General features: G+C 46.6%; 1 protein-coding gene across 1 annotated transcript; it reads left to right on the top strand.

The window, feature by feature from the left end:
• Nucleotides 1–1442: 1442 nt before the first annotated feature.
• On the top strand, nt 1443–19564 carry smg8 (SMG8 nonsense mediated mRNA decay factor). The gene is made up of 4 exons (XM_070856952.1): nt 1443–2991; nt 6997–7142; nt 10122–11006; nt 17811–19564. The coding sequence occupies exons 1-4, from the start codon at nt 1479–1481 to the stop codon at nt 18006–18008; spliced, it is 2742 nt and encodes a 913-aa protein (XP_070713053.1). The 5' UTR covers nt 1443–1478; the 3' UTR covers nt 18009–19564.
• The last annotated feature ends 1628 nt before the right edge of the window (nt 19565–21192 follow it).

Raw genomic sequence — 21192 nt, 5'->3', positions numbered from 1 at the left:
CAATTTTAAAATTCAGATACTTATTTTCAAATCCTTCCATGGCCTTCGCCCCTTCCTAACTCTGTAATCTCCTCCAGCCCCACAATCTCCAGAGATATCTGCGCTTCTCTAATTCTGGACGATTAAGCATCTTTGATTTTAATTGTTCAATCGGTGGCCATGCCATCAGCTGCCAAGGCCCTAAGCTCTTCCTAAATCTCTCCGTCTCTCTACCTCTCTTTCCTCATTTAAGACGCTGCTTCAAATCTACCTCTTTGACCAAGCTTTTGGTCATCTGCCCTAATTGTTTTATAACACTCCTCCTGTGAAGCACCTTGGGACGTTTTACTACGTTAAAGGCATTGTATAATTACAAGTTGTTCCTGTTGCCTCTGTCATATTGCCACACTTGATTGAAGTGTCACCTTAGCATTGTGTCATCATATGGGAGGCAGTGACATCCTATGGTGATGTGACCTGTGATTAACCACCATTAATTTGAAGTTTGCAAGTCTTCTCATGTTTTACTTTATCCGTGATATTGCTAAAACGATCCATATCATTGGCTAGGTTGTACTTAAAATATTGTGTCCTGTTTTAGGTGCCTTTCTGTAGGAAGTCCGTCAGGGACCTGCAGAGGGTGCAGAAAATGTTACCAGGGATGGGAGGCTTTCGTTAATGGGTAGTGACTAGAGAAACTGGGGCTGTTTTTATTTGAACTAAGAACATTAAAATATGTAACTGAACAATGAGTGGTTCCGGTAAACTAACTAGGGGAAAAATGATTTCCACTGGTTGGTGAGTTGGTAACTAAGGGGCATCAATTTAAGATTCAGTGGAAATACAGTGGGAAGGTTTGGGCTATTTGTTTGCATGCAGAGGGTGTTAACCTACCAGAAACAAAGGTGGATGCAAAATCCATAAAAGACAATTGGATAACTATTTAAAAATATAAACAAAAAGAGTCAGAGAAACGGGGCTAAGTGGGTATCACTTTCAACGAATTTGCATTTTTTGGGGAGAGGTACAGGAAAGTTATAGCTCTATCAATTTTATTTTTGACAGGTGTATTTTAACAGAGCTGTTAACATTGGGGAGATGTTAAGAGTAAGACATATGATCCGCTTTGGTGACGTTTTAAACTCGTCATTATGAGTAATTTTCACGCCCAATGATTGACATTGCCAGGTCTGTCTCTTAATCATCTTTTGGTATTAAAAATGCTTGAGTTGGTAAAGGCATTTTGTAGTTTGGTGCTGAACCGTGAGGGACCTGGAATCACGATTCTTACAGAAAGGAGGAAGCAGTGGGGTTGGGGAGGAGGAGGAGGAGGAGGGGACGATCCAGCTTTCATTCCCCTCTGTCTGAAGCGAGTGTGGGGAGCGCGGACCTTTTTGTTTCCGGCCGGCTGAGATGAGCGGCGGCACTGGGTGCGCGGAACGCTTGTGGGCGCGGCGGGCGGGCGGCCGGACGGCGCGGGGGACGGCACGGCGGGCAAGATGGCGGCCAGGGCCCTGAGGGCCGCGCTGAGCCCGGGCGGCGGCGAGGAGGAGCAGGACGAGGAGATGTGCGTGGTGGGCATCTTCGGCAAGACGTCGGAGGTGAGCGCGGAGAAGCACGCCATCGTCAACACGCTGTGCGACAAACCGGTCTTCCCGCTGTACCCGGGCCTGGGCGGCGGCGGCGGTCACCCTGACAACAACAACCTGCTGCAGTGCTACTACCACCAGGACAGCAAGGTGCTCTACCTGCTGCTCACCGCCGTCTGCGACAACCAGCAGCTGCTGCACGCCTGCCGGGCCTTGGCCGACGACGTCTGCCACGCCGAGGCCCACGAGTTCTGGAAGGCCGAGGAGAAGCTGCACTGCATCCACCTGCTCTACCTCTTCTCCGTCTCCCACATCCTGCTGCTGGTCCACCCCACCTGCTCCTTCGACATCACTTACGACCGTCTCTTCCGCGCCCTGGACAGCCTCAGGCAAAAGGTCCTGCCCTACCTGAAGAGCGCGATCAAGGATTGCCTGGTGGGCAAGGAGTGGAGATTGAACTGTCGGCCCTGCCCCCCCAGACTGCTCTTTATTTTCCAGCTGAATGGGGCGTTGAAGGTCGAGCCCAAGTGCCTGGACCCCTCCAACCTGGATAAACCCAAGAAGCACTCTCCTAAAAGGAGGCTCCAGCACGCCCTGGAGGATCAGATCTACAGGATTTTCAGGAAGAGCAGAGTGCTGACCAACCAGAGCATTAACTGTCTGTTCACCGTCCCTGCCAACCAGGCGTTTGTTTACGTGGTGGCCGGGCAGGGGGACGACCCCATCAGCATGCTGATCGGGCAGCTGAAAAACACTTGTGCCATCAGGGAGCACGAATCCCTTCCACTTTCTGGCTCACGGCGTTATCAGATGATGAGGCACGTCCGCCAGCCGTCTTTCATACTGGAAAGCAGCCTCAACAGCTCCAGCGGCCAGCTGGTGGACTGCACATTGAAGGAGTTTCTGTGGCAACACGTGGAGCTGGTTCTGACCAAGAAGGGATTTGAGGATAGTGTTGGGAGGAACCCGCAGCCGTCACACTTTGAACTCCCTGCCTATAAAAACTGGCTGGCTGTAGCCTCAAAACTCTACGACGTGATGATAAGTGGGAAGGAGGAAGACCTCGGAATTCTTTCTGGGGATCTTTCCTCCAAGATACAGGGACAGCTAAAAGGGCTCGAAGGGTTTTTGGATGCGGATAATAAGTTTTCGGAAAACCGCTGCCAAAAGGCCCTGCCTCTGGCACACAGCGCCTACCAGTCCAATCTGCCCCACCATTACACCACCACTGTCCACAAGAACCAGTTGGCACAGGCCCTACGTGTCTACAGTCAGCATGCCCGCGGACCAGCCTTCCAGAAATACGCCATGCAGCTGCATGAAGACTGCTATAAGTTTTGGAGTAATGGGCATCAGTTGTGTGAAGAGAGAAGCTTAACGGATCAACATTGTGTTCACAAATTCCATCTGCTGCCTAAACCAGGTGAGCCATAAATTTAGAGGCTTTCATCTTCAGGGGGAGAGAAAAGACTGGAGAATTGAGTCAGTAAATTGCACACAAAATACAAACTCCCCACCCAGTTGTGGCAAAGTGTAGACCCTGACTTTAAGCAGCAATGTTTATATTCACTGGAGTATTCAGATGTTGTTCTGCAAATTTATCAGTTTATTATTTTATTGTAACCAAAGAAAAAGGCAAAGACTACATTCAGAAGGTTTGCACTACAACAGGATACCTCACATCTAGATTTTTAGTGAGGGTGGGTTCAGTGTCAGCTGCAGTAATGACCCGAGGGTCAAATGAGTACTAATACACTCACTGCAGGCTTGTGAATGAGGAATAGACTATGGACATGTTAACCAGGGATCTACATCTTGTCAGGAATCAGAACCTTCAAGCCAGGAGGGGAAGAGGAATTTTGGGAAAGCAAGGTTGTTACAAAGATCTCGGTAAAGTGTGCTGATGGGAGTTCTCTACCTCCCTTTCCCCAATACGTGACGTTATTTATTTTCTTTCCGTTTTGCCATCTCATTTTTATTTCTTTTATATTTTCTTCCCCATCCTCCGTTCCTTTTCTAGTTCTCTAGTTTTCATTCATACCTACTGTCTCTAGTTTGATCACATAATTTCTTGATCCCACATTCTCATTATCTGTCTCTTTCCCACTGAATCAGCATTGTGCTGAGAGGCAGTGTTTGGTGTTTACCAATTCTTATTGATGTGAAACTGCTCTAATTGCTATAGAATGGCTTCACTTTTGTATAGCAGTATGGATAAGATTGCCTACATCAGCAAGAATCTGACTTCCAAAGTGTGATAGCAGCATCAGAAAGATGGACAACAGCATACCATGCCATTATTAAGAATGTAAGAATTAGGAGTAGGCCAGAAGGCCCCTGGAGCCCGTTCTACCAATCAATAAGATCATGGCTGATCTTTGACCTCAACTCCAATTTCCCGCCTGATCCCCAAATCCTTTGATTAACCCTAGTCCAAAAATCCATCTCAGCCTTGAATATACTCAACAACTCAGCATCCACAGCCCTCTGGGTGTAGAAAATTCCAAGATACACATCCCTCTGAGTGAAGAAATTCCTCTTCATCTCAGTCTTAAATGGCCGACCCCTTATCCTAAGACTGTGCCCCCTAGTTCCAGACTGTCCAGCCAGGGGAAACAACCTCTCGGCATCTACCCTGTCAATCCCTCTCAGAATCTTTTATGCTTCAATGAGATCACCTCTCATTCTTGTAAACTCCAAAGGGTATAGGCTCAATCTCTCTCAAAGTGTATTATCCCATGTACAGTGTTGATTGTGGCATGTTACGCCCAACATGTTTTATTAAACATAACAATAAACTTCTCTTTCTCCCCGCCCCCCCCCCCCCACTCCCGTCCAACCTACACCTACGTCCAATCTCTCACTATGCAGTTGGATCATAATACCCTCTGAAGTGGCCTAGCAAGCCATGACATTTAGGGATGGGCATAAATGCAGGCTTGTGGCAGCACACAAAAGAAGAATGCAGCAGTAACGTACGATATTTAAGTAGTTAAACATAGTGTTCCTAACGTTGTTAACATTTATATGGTGCCAGGAGTCACCCGAGTCACATCTGCATTATTATTAACATTAATTATAGAGTAGAAGGTGTTGCTATCTCATCATCCATACAAGGGAGACTAATTTCCAGAATTGTGGAAGTCTTGTGGACCTGCGGTTGACTGGGAGAGCAGAGGCTGAAGGTTCACCTAGTCATTGAGCTACTGAAGACCGAGCGTAGGGGATTGATAATGAAGACAAATGAACAGTACAGGAATTAGAAGAAGCACCAGAGCTATATCAGATTGGCAACAAAAGTAGGACCTTGGGGAGGCTGAGACCCAGGAGACCACCCATCCCACAAAGGGGGAAGTCCCAGAAACACTCACCTGTGTCCAGTCCACCAGATATTTCCCACAAATGTTTCTAATGAGCTTTATAGGGAGGGGGGGAGTCCAGAGCTGTGAAGCAGCACGTTGCAGTGCCAACATCGTGCATCCCAGAGTCGAGGCAGTGATTCTCTGTATAAGTGAGTTGCGATTCTTAGTCGCGTAGAGATGCTGAGTAAAGACCACGAGCGTTCCCCCAAGAGCAGAGGGATAGTCACTCTAGACCGCTCGCATGCGCCACCTTTTGGCTGATTGCAGAATAACACTGGTAAATGGATTTGAAAAACCGGTCGCACAATGGTTGCTGGAAAATCTGAAATAAAAACCGCACACGTGTGGAAACACTCAGCAGGGTCAGGCAAGCATCTGTGGAGAGAGAAACAGAGTTAACGTTTCAGGTTGATGAAAATGTATCGAGGGAGGGAGTAAAACAAATGGTCATCTCTGCTGACAATTCCCTCCCTCCATAATGTTTTTGCTCTTGTTCTCCTGATGGTGATAGACCAGGAGAAATCCTCTCCCTCTACAGGGGTCGATGATGAACCAGAGTTATAGGCTGGTGGTCCAGCACAGAACTTGTTGGGAGATGCTGTCTTTTGGATAAGACGTTGCATCAAAGCCCCAAATTTCTGTTCAGGAAAGCATTAACAATTTGCATTTATATAGCGCCTTCAATGTATTTATATCCACAGATCCCTGAAGGTAGCAGGCCAGGTAGATATGGTGGTTAAGAAGGCATACGGGATACTTGCCTTTATTTGCCAAGGCATAGAATACAAGAGCAGGGAGGTTATGCTTATACTGTATTACACACTAGTTACATCACAGCTAGAGTTACACCACATGCAGTTCTGGTCACCACATTACAGGAAAGATGTGATTGCATTGGAGAGGGTACAGAGGAGATTTACGAGGATGTTGTCAGGACTGGAGAATTTTAGCTATGAGGAAAGATTGGATCGGCTGGGTTTGTTTTCTTTGGAACAGAGAAGGCTGAGGGGAGACCTTATTGAAGTATATAAAATTATGAGGGGCCTAGATAGAGTGGATGGAAGGACCTATTTCCCTTAGCAGAGGGGTCAATAACCAGAGGGCAGTGGGGGTCTGGAACTCACTGCCTGAAAGGCTAGTCGAGGCAGAAACCCTTGCAGCATTTAAAAAGTACTTGGAGATGCACTTGAATTGCCGTAACCTACAGGGCTACGGGCTAAGAGCTGGGAAGTGGGATTAGGCTGGATAGCTCTTTGTGTCCGTGCCGGCCGACAATGAGCTGAACGGCCTCCTTCTGTACCATAAACTTCTATGATTCTTTAATGTTGTAAAACGTCCCGTGCTGCTTCACAGGAGCGACTATCACACAAAGTAAGGAACAATTTAAAGAAGAGCAAGAGCTTAGACCAGCCCTGGTCAAAATCTATTACTCAAACAAGATCACCAAAAAAAACACAGATTACCAGTCATACATACCATAGAATGAAACAGCGCAGAAGGAGACCATTCAGTTCAGCCCATCGTGCTATCCAATTAATGCCATCCCCCTGCTCTTTTTTTCCCCCATAGCACTGTAAACATTTTTCCCTACAAGTGTTTATCCAATTCTCCTTTGAACATTGAATCTGTTTCCACCACTCTTTCAGGCACTGCATTCCAGATCTTAGCAACTCACTGTTTAAAAAATAAATAAATAAATAGAATGTTTCCTCATATCGCCTCTTTTGTCAATCATCTTAAATTTGTGTCCTCTGGTTAACCACTGGAACCAGTTTCTCATTTACTCTATCAAAACACTTCATAATTTTGAACAGTTCTATCAAATCCCCTCTTAACCTTCTCTGCTCCAAGGAAACCAACCCCAGCTTTTCCAGCCTCTCCACAGAACTGAAGTCCCTCATCCCTGGTACCATTCTAGTGATGGGTAACATTGCCTGGGTGCATGTCTCCTTTTCCCCAATTGCCCATGGATTGAAATACAACAATAATGAAATAGCTAACGGTATTCGAATACCCTTTTTCTTTGTGTGTGTGTGTGTGTGTGTGTTTGTCTTTCTTTCTTGCAGGAGAAAAACCAGAGCCTGACAGGAATCCACCCGTGCTGTATCACAACAGCCGCGCTCGCTCCACCAGCTCTTGTAACTGCGGCCGCAGGCAAGCCCCTCGCGATGATCCCTTCGACATCAAGTCGGGCAATTACGATTTCTATCAGGTATGGCAGGCATTTCTACATTTTACAGGCAGATATAGGGTGCTAAATGAGGACAAACGGTCAGATCTCTTTATGATTATTGTGTCAGTGCAACCTCTTTCTTGCAAGACTTTATTTCCTGTTATCCTGCACAAGATAAGAGCTCTCTGCACAAGATACGAGCTCACGGGGTTGGGGTAATATATTAGCATGGATAGAGGATTGGCTAACTAACAGAAAACAGAGAGTCGGGATAAATGGGTCATTTTCAGGTTGGCAAATTGTAACTAGTGGGGTGCCACAGGGATCAGTGCTGGGGCTCAACTATTTACAATCTATATTAATGGCTTGGATGAAAGGATCAAATGTAATGTAGCCAAATTTGCTGATGATACAAAGATAGTTGGGAAAGCAAGTTGTGAGGATGCAAAGAATCTGCAAAGGATAGAGACAGGCTCAGTGAGTGGGGAAAAAAATTGGCAGATGGAGTATAATGTAGGAAAATATGAGGTTATCCACTTTGGTAGGAAGAACAAAAAAAAGAAAATTATTTAAATAGAGAGCGACTACAAAATGTTGCACAGTGTGATCTGGGGGTCCTTGTACATGAAACATAAAAAGTTAACATGCAGGTACAGCAAATAATTAGGAAGGCAAATGGAATGTTTGCCTTTGTTGCAAGGGGGATGGAATATACAAGTAGGGAATTCTTGCTACAACTGTACAGGGTGTTGGTGAGACCACACCTGGAGTACTGCTTACAGTTTTGGTCTCTTTATTTAAGGAGGATGTATTGGGGACAGTTCAGAGAAGGTTCACTAGGTTGATTCCTAAGAAGAAGGGGTTGTCTTATGAAGAAAGGTTGAGCAGGTTGGGCCTATACTCATTGGAATTTAGAAGAATGAGAGGTGATCTTATTGAAACATATAAGATTCTGAAGGGGCTTGACAGGGTAGATGCAGAGAGTATGTTTCCCCTTGTGGGGGAATCTAGAACTAGGGGGGCATAGTTTCAGAATAAGGGGCCGTCCATTTAAAACGGAGATGAGAAGGAATTTCTTTGCTGAGAGGGTCGTGAATCTGTGGAATTCTCTGCCCCAGAGAGCTGTGGAGGCTGGGTCATTGAATATATTTAAGGTGGAGATTTTTGCACTATAGGGGAATCGAGGGTTATGGGGAGCGGGCAGGGAAGTGGAGCTGAGGCCAGGATCAGATCGGCCATGATCTTATTGAATGGCGGAGCAGGCTTGAGGGGCCAGATGACCTACTCCTGTTTCTATTTCTTATGATGGAAATAAATGGGGAGAAATTCTGGAGGCTGGTGATGGAGATAGATGCCTGGGAGAGCGGGTTTGCTCTTTGAGCTGGGCGTCATACCATAGAAATGGGCACAGAGAAATAAAAGAAGGACTTGCATTTCTATAGCGCCTTTCACAACCTCAGGACGTCCCAAAGCGCTTTACAGCAAATTACATACTTTTGAAGTGTAGTCACTGTTGTAATGTAGAAAATGCAGCAGCCAATTTGTGCACAGCAAGTTCCCACAAACAGCAATGAGATAATGACCCGATAATCTGTTTTATTGATGTTGTTGAGGGATAAATATTGACCGGGGAGAACTCCCCTGCTGTTTTTTCAAATGGTGCCATGGAATCTTTTACGTCCACACTGAGAGAGCAGACGGGGCCTCGGTTTATGTCTCATCTGAAAGACGGTCCTCAGTATTGCACTGGAGTGTCAGCCTGGATTTTGTGCTCGGGTCCTGAAGTGGGACTTGAGCCTATAACCTTCTGACTCTGGGGCAGACGAGTGTACTATCACAGATCCAAGGCTGACACCCAAACCCATAGTGTCCGTTCGGCTCAGTTGTTCACATTCTCGCCTCTGAGGCAAAAGGTTGTGAGTTCAAGCCCAACTCCAGAACCTGAGCAGGTGGTCCAGGCTGACACTCTGGTGCAGTAATGAGGGAGTGCTGCACTGTCCAAGGTGCTGTCCTTCATGGAGATCCTATGCCGAGGCCCCTTCAGGTGACTCAGGTGAATGTTAAAGATCTAGTAGCAATCTTGAAAGAAGGACGAGGAGTTTGCCCAGTGTCTTTGGCCATCATTTATCTCTCAACCAACACCACCAGACAGATTCTGAATGGTTGTCACGTTTATTCACACAACAGCAGTAACTTGCAAAACTTCTGTAGTTCCACGTGACAACCATTCAGAACCTGTTATACTGAGAGGTATATAAATACAAGATTTATAAATATAAATATAAATAAAATATAAATACAAAAATAAAAAAAGGTGCTATATAAATACAAGATTTTTGCCTGTAAGCGTCGCATATAAGTTGTATAGACCTTTTAACTACACAAAAAATGTCAGGTTATATTTATATAATATTCTTCGCTTTGGAAATATGCCTCTAAATGGTTTCTGGGATGGAGAAGAACATTTTTCAAAACCTTGCCTTCTTTGCTCTAGTGCAAACTGTCCCAGTATCCCAAATATCTCATAACTATAGTTTCACATCCTTGGTGAATCTACACTGCGATTTTTGAATAATAATGTAAAGTAACATCATCAACTTGCATTTATATAGCGCCTTTAACTCAGTAAAACATCCCAAGGTACTTCACAGGAGTGTTATCAAGCAAAATTTGACACCATGCCAAATGAGATATTAGGACAGGTGACCAAAAGCTTGGTCAAAGAGGTAGATTTTAAGCAGCGTATTAAAGGAGAAGAGAGGCGGAGAGGTTTCGGGAAGGAATTCCAGAGCTTGGGGCCTAGGCAGCTGAAGGCACGGCAGTCAATGGTGGAACAATAAAAATTGGGGCCAGAGTTGGAGGAGTGCAGAGATCTCGGGTGGGGAGGGGAAGTGATGGGTAAATGGGACTTGGTGTGAGTTGGGATACAGGTAGCCGAATTCTGGATCTAAGCATTGCAGAATGTACTCGAATGCTGGATGTGGGGAAAATTGGATCGTCTGACTTTCTGTTTTGCAGCTTCAAGATGAGAAATGCTGCGGGAAGCTCGAGCGCTTCTATTTTCCTGTCTTCCAACCTAGCACCCCCGACCCTGCTCCGGCCAAGAACGATTCCACCGCGTCGTCGCTCCCCCCGCAGGAGGGCGAAGGAGAGAAAATGAAAGAGAAAGAGGCCCAGACGCAGGGCGAGAGCACCAGCTTGAGTTTGGCACTGAGTCTGGGACAGTCCATGGACAGTCTGGGTACGTTTCCCCCCGACCCCCACGCAGGGGGCGATAACCCCGAAGCACACGGCCAGGGAGGGGAAGCTAAGCCGGAAAAGAGACCCAGTGTTGTGGATCGGCAGGTGTCCACGGTGGAATACCTGCCCGGCATGTTAAATTCCAGCTGTCCGAAGGGACTTTTGCCCAAGTTTTCCAGCTGGTCCTTCGTCAAGCTGGGCCCTTCCAAAGCTTACAACTTTCACAGGGGCCTGGACCAGAGCGGCTTCATACCGGGGACCAACTACCTGATGCCCTGGGACATCGTCATCAAGACCAGGCCCGAGGACGAAGTGGACATGGACAGTAACTCCTGGCCGGCCCCCAACAAGTCCGTGCCGGCCAAGCGGGCCAGCTCGGTGATCGGACGTGGCAGGCGGCGGGATGACATCGCTCGGGCGTTTGTCGGCTTCGAGTACGAGGACTCGCGGGGCCGGCGGTTCATGTGCTCGGGCCCGGAAAAGATCATGAAGGTGATGGGGAGCGGGCCCAAAGAGTCTGCCATCAAAGCCCTCTCCTCGGATATGCCCCTGTACATCCTGTCTCCATCCCAGGGCCGAGGACTCAAGCCGCACTATGCCCAGCTCACCAGACTCTTTATTGTGGTTCCCGACGCCCCGTTACAGATCATCCTTACGCCGCAGGTAAGATTCCAGGTCCAAAAACGTTAATCTGCGGTCTGCAGGCTTGTCATGTCTGCCATCTACTTGAAATCTAGAGAGTCAAAGGTGGATGAGTGATTTGAAAGCGGAAGTTCAATTAACCGGCTTGAGATAAGCTCATGAATTATTAAAATGAAACTTGAGCTGTTTAGAACTGTTCTGTTAAGGCCTGAGGTTAGAACACTTTAACCACTCCCTGATCTGTTGATTACACACGACTGTTTCAGTTTCATTCTGTTTTTATGCCAAGACCAGTTGTCAGTGCAGACACAGATTGTCCATCGTGTCATAGAAATTTACAGCACGGAAGGAGGCCATTTTGGCCCATTGTGTCTGCGCTGGCCGACAAAGAGCTATCCAGCCTAATCCTACTTTCCAGCTCTAGGTCCGTAGCCCTGTAGGTTACGGCACTTCATGTGCACATCCAAGTACTCTTTAAATGTGATGAGGGTTTCAGGCAGTGAGTTTCAGACTCCACCACCCTCTGGGTGAAGAAATTGCCTCTCGTATCTCCTCTAAATCTCCTACCAATTACTTTAAATCTATGCCCCTTGGTTGTTGACCCCTCTGTTAAGGGAAATAGGTCATTCCTATCCACTCTATCTAGGTCCCTCATAATTTTATACACCTCAATAAGGTCTCCCCTCAGCCTCCTCTGTTCCAAGGAAAACAAACCGTGACTTTTGTTTTAATTGCTTGCAATCAAGGAAATAACAAATTGCAGTCATTGTCGTCATTAGAAGCAGACGACTGTTGCTCTGGTTTCAAAAAGGCATCGTGTTGAGTGTGTGAAATTTGTGTAGTATGTCCATTTGAGCTGTGAAACACACCCAGCAGTAGAGTTGTCAGATGTGCCCCTCCGAACCTGCGTTGTGTCTGGAGAGAGGAGTTGGAGTGACATAATATAGGAGTGAAGTAGCTGTGGAACAAGTCTGTTACTAGTAATGATGGGGACAATTTGAGGTGCTGTTTAGAGTGTCACGCAAGAAATATATTGGTGTAATAATGAGTATAGGCCCAAGTACAATATTAAACTGCCCACGGTAAGTTGATGAATATAATTATTTTTAAATACAAATGATGATAGAATTGGTGGAGAAACTTCAGAAAGTCACGCTGCAGTGTCGCCTAGTGGCCAGAGCTTGCAGCTGCATCGTGACAGTTGACATAGCATAATTGAATGGGAACTGTTGACATAGCAATTTACAATGCAAAAGCGTGACCAAAAATTGTGATGAGCGGTAATGCGTGTCCGGCATAAGATTTTTGTCTAGATATTGGTAAGACATGAATGTACACTTGCTGACAACAGTGAGGTCCATTAGGAAGCATTGCGTATGAGTGAAAGTTTAAAATTGTTTGAAAATTATGGCTGGAAATACTTTAAAATCACAACAGGGGCTGTAATATTCCTATCAAGCCTGTGAAGATTAGAGCTAACTGTATAATGAGATTTTTGATTCTTCTCAGCATCCACCCAAAAGAATCAACAATTGTAATGTTATTGCAATATGTTTATTGTAAAATAATCAGCAGTTGATTAACAGGTGATTACATGTCCCATGTATGTTATGAAATGCTAAATTAATATTATTGCCCCCCCCCCCCCCCCCCCACCCCTGTACAACTATAGGTCTGAAAACCTTATCCAAATTATGCAGTTTCCCATTAATAGATAAGCATTTCCTTCCTTTGTTCTTGGGGCCCATGTTTCCCCAGGAGTTCGTCTGTTTTATTTGGAGCAACTAGATTTTTTGGGGGTAAGTTAAAGATCGCAATTCTCCCCATTTAATTTGCTCCAGTGTAAGTGAGTTAGTTAGGTTTTTTTATAGTTTCGCTTCTTTTTCAAAAGAGGGCGTTACCAGCCACTTACGCCTGTTTTGGCCATTTAAGCAAGTTTAGCCAGCTAAAAATTACTCCAAACTAACTTAGGCCAGCGTATGAGGTCACTTGTGTCCACTCAGAAAAACCTTGCAGTGAATTAAGAAATCAGCGCAGGTAGCCAGCGATTGGAGGGGTGGGGTGGAGGAAAGTTAGAGGATTTTGCAAAGCACTAAACACCTTCACAACAACATTAAAGAAGCATAAAAACCATCAATCAATAATAAATGAAAAATAAATCAATTACTAAAAAATAAAAAGTCCCTCCTCGCCACCTGCAGCAAGCCCTTCGGCCAGGGCTAGGGGCGGGAGGCTCACAACAAGCAGCAGGAGAGATCTCCGAGGCAGTGCAGGTTTCGGTGGGGGGGGGGGGGGGGGTTCCGGCCCGGTGCAGCTCAGGGACTCACCATTACTGCTGCAGCACATCGAGGCTCTCCGACTCTCTGTCAAACAATTCAAGACCGAGAACAACCAACTAAAGGCTACCCGGATGTGGGCCGAGTTGGCGGCTCTCCCCCCGATCCACGTCCCGAAGCTGTCGGTGACCAAGGAGAGGAAGGCAGAGGACGCAGCGATCGGGGCTCTGAGCAGGAAGACCAGCCGGTTACTGGAGAACCTCCAGCAGATCAGTGCTCGGGTCAGAGTGGTGGACATCTCGCACCGAGCCCCAGGTTCTGCGCCCACAGAGGGAAGAGGCAGTCTTGCGGCTCAACTCCTGGAATAGACGGCCAGACTCTGGCAGCTCAGTGACAGCGTCGAGCACATCAGGAATGAAGTGGACCGAGTGTCTGTACAGCAAGCTGGGGCTCTGGTTCCCTCCCATTTTGCCATATTCCTGTCTCCAGCCTTTACGAAGAGCAGAGGATCGACGCGGTGTGTGTGGGCAAAGTGACGGTGCCCTGCGCTGCCGGTGAGGGGCAGGTTCACTGTCTTGTGCTGCTCCAAGATCAGCTCCACGATCTGCACAGCCGCCTCATCTCCTAGGCCTCCTGACCCAGGCCTGTATCTCTGCATCTCACATACTTTAATCCAATCAGCCGCTGGCTTCCTCGGCCCACAGACACCCATCGCACTAACCTTGTTAAATCTTAACCACTGCCGCATCACTTCCATTGCTGCCTCCGGACCCCGAGCCCAGTTGGAATAGAGCCCTGTGTATACACACTCTCTCCTGTAGTGAATTAACCCTCACATCCCAGAGTCCCACCAACTGTTGCCCCGGGTCACCTCACCCAACATCCTCGGCTCCTACATCCTGAGATCAGACTCGGTCAGTCACACAACTACTCAGCTCCCAGCCCCCTCCTTATACTTTACACATTCCTTTCATCCTTTCCAATTGTGCAATGTTACTGACCCATTGCGCATGCGCAACGCTGTCGGCACTCACAAACACACTGGGCCCTAGCCCGCCCCCCTGCCGGCTTTGTTGATTCAGCACGGCCCTAGCTCCACCCCCCGCCACAGCTTGTGCTGTGCTGCGCCACGCCAAGGGCCTGCAACGTTCCAGGAGCGGGGAGAATAGCGAGGTAAGTTTTCAGCGTGGTTTTTATTTTACAAAGTCAGCGCACCTCATGGTTTTAAGCGGGGGCGGGGCAAACTTGGGCCCTTAGCTTTTATAGTGAACATCAGGTTTGCTTAGAATTACCATCTCTTTTTAGAATTTAGTATTTTAGAATATCAGTTCTATTTTTCTTCTCCTCTGACCTAGAGGGCAGAACGATGTGAATAACAGCAGAATCCAAATCCTGCAATCACTTGTGAACTCGCTGGTGTCTCAGCAGGGTGGGTGACTGAGTGAATCCCTTCCCACACTCGGAGTAGGCGAACGGTCTCTCCCCAGTGTGAACGCACTGGTGTTTCAGCAGGTTGGATGAGGTAGTAAATCCCTTCCCACACTCGGCACAGGTGAACGGCGAAAACGGTAGTCTGGAGATCAGGGCCCAGGAAAGACGGGGGCCCAGGGGCAGCACGGACCAGCACACACTGCGACCTATGGATAGTAGGAGCATGCATGCGCACTAGGTCTGTGCAGCAGAGCAGGTCTCCAGTCGTCTTGGTTAACCCTTGCCACTGGATTAAGACCTAGCTCTGTCATAGAAACATAGATAATAGCTGCAGGAGTAGACCATTCAGCCCTTCGAGCCTGCACCACCATTCAATAAGATCATGGCTGATCATTCCCTCAGTACCCCTTATTCCCTTTGTCGTAAGGGCCATATCTAACTCCCTCTTGAATATATCCAATGAACTGGCATCAACAACACTCTGCGGCAGGGAATTCCACAGGTTAACAACTCTCTTGAGTGAAGAAGTTTCTCCTCAACTCAGTCCTAAATGGCCTACCCCCTTTTCCTAAGACTGTGTCCCCTGGTTCTGGACTTCCCCAACATCGGGAACAATCTACACACATCTAACCTGTCCAGTCCCGTCAGAATCTTGTAAGTTTCTATGAGATCCTCTCTCATCCTTCTAAACTCCATTGTATAAAGGCCCAGTTGATCCAGTCTCTCCTCATATGCCAGTCCAGCCATCCCAGGAATCAGTCTGGTGAACCTTTGCTGCACTCCCTCAATAGCAAGAACGTCCTTCCTCAGATTAGGAGACCAAAACTGAACACAATATTCCAAATGAGGCCTCACCAAGGCCCTGTACAACAGCAGTAAGACCTCACTGCTCCTATACTCTCATCCCCTAGCTATGAAGGCCAACATACCATTTGCCTTCTTTACCGCCTGCTGTACCTGCATGCCAACTTTCAATGACTGATGAACCATGACACCCAGGTCTCGTTGCACCTCCCCTTTTCCTAATCTGCTACCATTCAGATAATCTGTCTTCGTGTTTTTGCCCCCAAAGTGGATAACCTCACACTTATCCACATTATACTGCAACTGCCATGCATTTGCCCACTCACCTAACCTGTCCAAGTCCCCCTGCAGCCTCTTAGCATCCTCCTCACAGCTCACAATACCACCCAGTTTAGTGTCATCTACAAACTTGGAGATATTACACTCAATTCCTTCATCCAAATCATTGATGTATATTGTAAAGAGCTGGGGTCCCAGCACTGAGCCCTGCGGCACTCCACTAGTCACTGCCTGCAATTCTGAAAAGGACCTGTTTATCCCAACTCTCTGCTTCCTGTCTGCCAACCAGTTCTCTATCCACGTCAGTATATTACCCCCAATACCATGTGCTTTGATTTTGCACACCAATCTCTTGTGTGGGACCTTGTCAAAAGCCTTTTGAAAGTCCAAATACACCACATCCACTGGTTCTCCCTTGTCCACTCTACTAGTTACATCCTCAAAAAATTCCAGAAGATTTGTCAAGCATGATTTCTCCTTCATAAATCCATGCTGACTTGGACTGATCCTGTCACTGCTTTCCAAATGCGCTGCTATTTCATCCTTAATAATTGATTCCAACATTTTCCCCACCACTGATGTCAGGCTAACCGGTCTATAATTACCTGCTTTCTCTCTCCCTCCCTTTTTTAAAAAGTAGTGTTACATTAGCTACCCTCCAGTCCCTAGGAATTGACCCAGAGTCAACAGATTGTTGGGAAATGATCACCAATGCATCCACTATTTCTAGGGCCACTTCCTTAAGTACCCTGGGATGCAGACTAACAGGCCCCGGTGATTTATCAGCCTTCAATCCCATCAATTTCCCTAACACAATTTCCCGCCTAATAAGGATATCCTTCAGTTCCTCCTTCTCACTAGACCCTCAGGCCCCTAGTACTTCCGGAAGGTTATTTGTGTCATCCTTCGTGAAGACAGAACCAAAGTATTTGTTCAATTGGTCTGCCATTTCTTTGTTCCCTATTATAAATTCACCTGAATCCAACTGCAAGGGACCTACGTTTGTCTTCACTAATCTTTTTCTTTTCACATATCTATAGAAGCTCTTGCAGTCACTTTTTATGTTCCCGGCAAGCTTCTTCTTGTACTCTATTTTCCCCCTCTTAATAAATCCTTTGTCCTTCTCTGCTGAATTCTAAATTTCTCCCAGTCCTCAGGTTTGCTGCTTTTTCTGGCTAATTTATATGCCTCTTCCTTGGATTTAACACTATCCTTAATTTCCCTTGTTAGCCACGGTTGAGCCACCTTCCCCGTTTTATTTTTACTCCAGACAGGGATGTAAAATTGCTGACGTTCATCCATGTGATCTTTAAATGTTTGCCATTGCCTATCCACCATCAACCCTTTAAGTATAATTTGCCAGTCTATTCTAGCCAATTCACGCCTCAAACCATTGAAATTACCTTTCCTTAAGTTCAGGACCCTAGTTTCTGAATTAACTTTGTCACTCTCCATCCTAATAAAGAATTCTACCATGTTATGGTCACTCTTCCCCAAGCCTGTGTGGTGGCTGGTGTGCAACGACTACCCCACATTAAAAGAATCCATGCACAGGCACCTTCCACCCTTCAGGATGTAGTTCGGGATCTAGAATGTCAAGTCCCTCATTGAAACACCTGTGAATTCATCCCCTTTTGGTGTGGAAGCAAGTCATCCTCGATACGAGGGACTGCCTAATACTATAATACTAGAGGGGAGAGTATTACCACGCAGGTTTTTCGGATTTCGGCTAAAACTGTAGTCTGGAAATCTGAAATAAAAACCGAAAATGCTGGAAATCTAAGCAGGTTGGGCAACATTTATGGGGAGAAACATAGAATTAACGTTTCAGGCCTGTGACCCTTTGTCAGAACTGGAAAACTTCGAGATGTAACAGATTCTTAAGGGACGGATTCTTATGTTCATTGTTGTGGTACGTTTAGAGAATCCCCATTCTGTGAAAAATTTGCACTGTGGTTATTCTGTTTTTAAAATTTTTGCAAATGTAAGAATGTCGTTTTTTTACAGTAAGATTGAATTTCCCTTTACATTGCAGGTTCAGCCTGGACCCCCGCCGTGTCCCGTGTTCTACCCCGAGAAGCAGGAAATATCGGTGCCACCGGACGGGCTCTGGGTGCTCCGCTTCCCCTATGCCTACGTCACGGACCGTGGGCCCTGCTTCCCCCCGAAAGAAAACCAGCCGCTGATGAGTTATCGGATGCAACGGGGGATCCTTAAGGCTGTCCCACAGTGATGATGCTTCAGTAACGCGGTGCACTTTTTGAAGAAAAAACAATCCTTCCTCTTTCCCCTCATCTCCCATCTTTGCAGCCAGAGAGAGATGGGCTGGATCGCACGTCACACCGACCCAAACCAACGATTCGGGTTGAATCGAAAGCTCTCCTCGGTTGTGTGAATCCTTTCCTTGCCCCAACAGGCCCAGGAGTGCCTGCAGAATCAGTTAGCGAAAAGCAGCCGTGACCTTTTCCGACTGGAGTCCTCAATCCTTGCAATCAAAACTGATCCCAGGACCGTAGGGACTTCCTCCTGCAGCATTCCTGACACTCTGTGACCGTGCACATCCCGGTATAAAGTGATGTAATCGATTTCAGTCAAAACTTCACGTTTGGTGGCAGGAGGGAAAATCCACACTCTGTAAAATGCCCACATCCTGTGGTGCCCCGGGAAGCCATTTGGCAACACTCAGGGCCCACTGTGACAGTCGGTGGTTGATGATTCAGCTATTGGTGTCAGTAATGTCAGACACCAAGGGAAATTTCAGTGATTAAAGGGAGGCCTGTGGTTTTAATTTAGGAGTTCTAATGACTACGTACTGCTCATAACCTTATCCAAACCCTCAACTGTACTGCAACCTCCAGTGACAACTTGCCACCATCCTTTAGACTCTCTTGGTAGCCTTTACCTGGGTACGTAAAAGTGGGTTTGGATAGCAGTCAACACTTTAATTTTTGTCCGGGTCCTCTTAAGCCTATTGTGGTGTGGTAACTTACTAAAAGCAGTTTTGTCAGCTGATAGTCCCTTCCAGCCTGGTCTGGTGTGCCCTAACTGGGCAAATAGTGCTGGGTAGGAAAGAGCTTAACTGGTGTCATGTTTCTACGTTGGCGTAAGACCTGTGCCCATGCACGTATCAGTTCAGATTGGTAAATTGTGTTTGAACGTGCACAATATGGTAGCTGTTAAATAATTCAGTGCCAAATATATCGTGTTTGCCTTCACAATTCCCCCTGGGGATTATGAGTACCTTCGCTTTCAGCTATTGTTGGGTGAGTCTGATGATCGTGTGTTGAGAGTGCTTTATTTTATAATAAAGCAATTAAGCTTTCTCGATGGGCGAGTGGGTAAAGGTGCTGCCTGGCGCGGTGCTAAGTCCCAGATGCGAGTTAGACAATTTCAGCCAACTGCCCTCCTGAGTTAGGAAAGTGGGGGTGGAGTGGGGTGGGGAAATCAGCCACAGTTCCTGGTCGATGTCTAGTGTCTGTTGCCGGAAAGTGCCTGTGTGTAGAGAGCCGGATTGGGCTTGGTTGTGATGCCGCTATGGTCAAAAAGCATCACCGTCTGGGCCGACACAGCGGTGACTTGAGTGAGGTACCAGAGAGACCCCGCTGCATGTGGAACAGCATCCCAACACAAGGCAGCAGGTTCAGTAAGGAAAGGATAAAGTGGGGAGAGGGGAATGAGGAGGATTTAGTCCCATGTGAATTTTTTTAATTATACAGTTTATTTTTTTTTCTTTCACTTTTCTTTACGTTCCTAAAATATAACGCCCTCTCCTCCATGAACAGTTGAATATCTCGGGGGGGGGGGGGGGGGGGGTTGGGGGAGTTGACTGTTACTGGGGTCCAACAGCATGCTGATCAGAGGTCTGACAAGTAATAGCTACAGAAAGACCACTCGAAATGTTTGGACTTGGATTTTGATTTGTGAAATTAATTGGAGCCTGGCTCAGATGGGGAAACTTATCGGTGTTTGCATCAACCACTGCCAAGTCACAACGGGTGATGCCGATTTGTTTTCACTAATGGCAGTCAGAGGAGGCAGTAACGGTTGGCCTTCTCTGGGCCAAAGGATGCAAGTCAGCTGTTGGAGAAAGTGTGCCTGATTTAACAAGCCGACTCTGAGGGACCAGCACTGGAAATGATGACAAAATGGTCAAACCGATGTTGTAGCAATTGTGGCACGCCAATCATCCCCGGGAGGGGTGGAGTGTGGTGGCAGTCTGACCTCCACGCCTGCCAGCTATGTTTGGTGATGAGGTTTATCTCTCTCTTTCTTCAAAAAAAAAAAGGACCTTTGCTGTCTCGTGTCCCAGAGTTTTACACTCGAGTTCGGTCTGTGCTACTTTGCTTTTGTGGCCAAGAGGGAAGGTCTGAATTTGGAAGAAGGAGTGAGGTTGGTTAGGCCGGGGGGAGGTAGATGGAGGTTTTGAACACCATCTGAGAAATTCACTTAATGTGTGGTGTTGTCGATAATTTAATGTTACCACACACTTTTGATGGATGTAAATTGCACCTCATGGCTTAAGTTATCAATTCTCACTTTACAAACCCAAAATTAAAATACAGTTGCAAAAAATCTACAAGCACCGTGCCTTTTATTTAATTTATTATCTGTTCTTCCTGTAGATGAATCTGGCACAGTTAATAGGCTACCGATCCCCTCCAAAGGAGACCGAATTCTGCAAATTAAGAGTGTGATTAACAGTGGGTCACTGGTGTTCCTGTGCAATGCAACACAGGGTGGTGGGATTTGGGTTTGCCTCCTCGAAAATGCACGGTGGGATGGGGTGGGCTGCTGAGTCCATACAAAGCAGGAAATCCCAGGTTTCGGGGCTGAATTTGCTAACCTTGTGTGGGCTAGCAGTGATGAACCTTGAACAATTTATGAATGTAATCCAAACTCATTAAGCATTGTTTTTTTTAAAATCAATTATAGTTTATAATAATCAATATAGTTTATAAGTACAAAAGCAAAACACTGCGCATGCTGGAAATCTGAAATAAAAACAAAATGCTGGAGGTACTCAGCAGGTCAGGCAGCATCTGAGAAGAGAGAAACAGAGTTAAAGTTTCAGGTCGATGACCTTTCGTCGGAACTAGTTTATAAGTAGTTAAAAACAGTTTATAAATAGGAGGATTGCCTACTTCCATGACCGTAATATCGCCCGTCTCCGCCCTTGTCTCATCCCATCTGCTGCTGAAACCCTCATCCATGCTTTTGTTACTTACAGACTTTCCAATGGCCTCCTGGTTGGCCTCCCATCTTCCAACCTCTCTAAACTTCAGCTCATCCAAAACTCTGCTACCCAAGTCCCCCGCCCCCCCGGTCCGTACTCGGTGATCTACATTAGCTTAGCTCCGGTCAGTTTTTAAAATTCCCATCCTTGTTTTCAAATCCCTCAATGGCCTCACCCCTCCCTA

This window comes from Pristiophorus japonicus, chromosome 16, assembly GCF_044704955.1.
Source record: "Pristiophorus japonicus isolate sPriJap1 chromosome 16, sPriJap1.hap1, whole genome shotgun sequence".
Taxonomy (NCBI): Eukaryota; Metazoa; Chordata; class Chondrichthyes; family Pristiophoridae; genus Pristiophorus; species Pristiophorus japonicus.
This window is presented reverse-complemented; position numbering and strand designations above follow the sequence as displayed.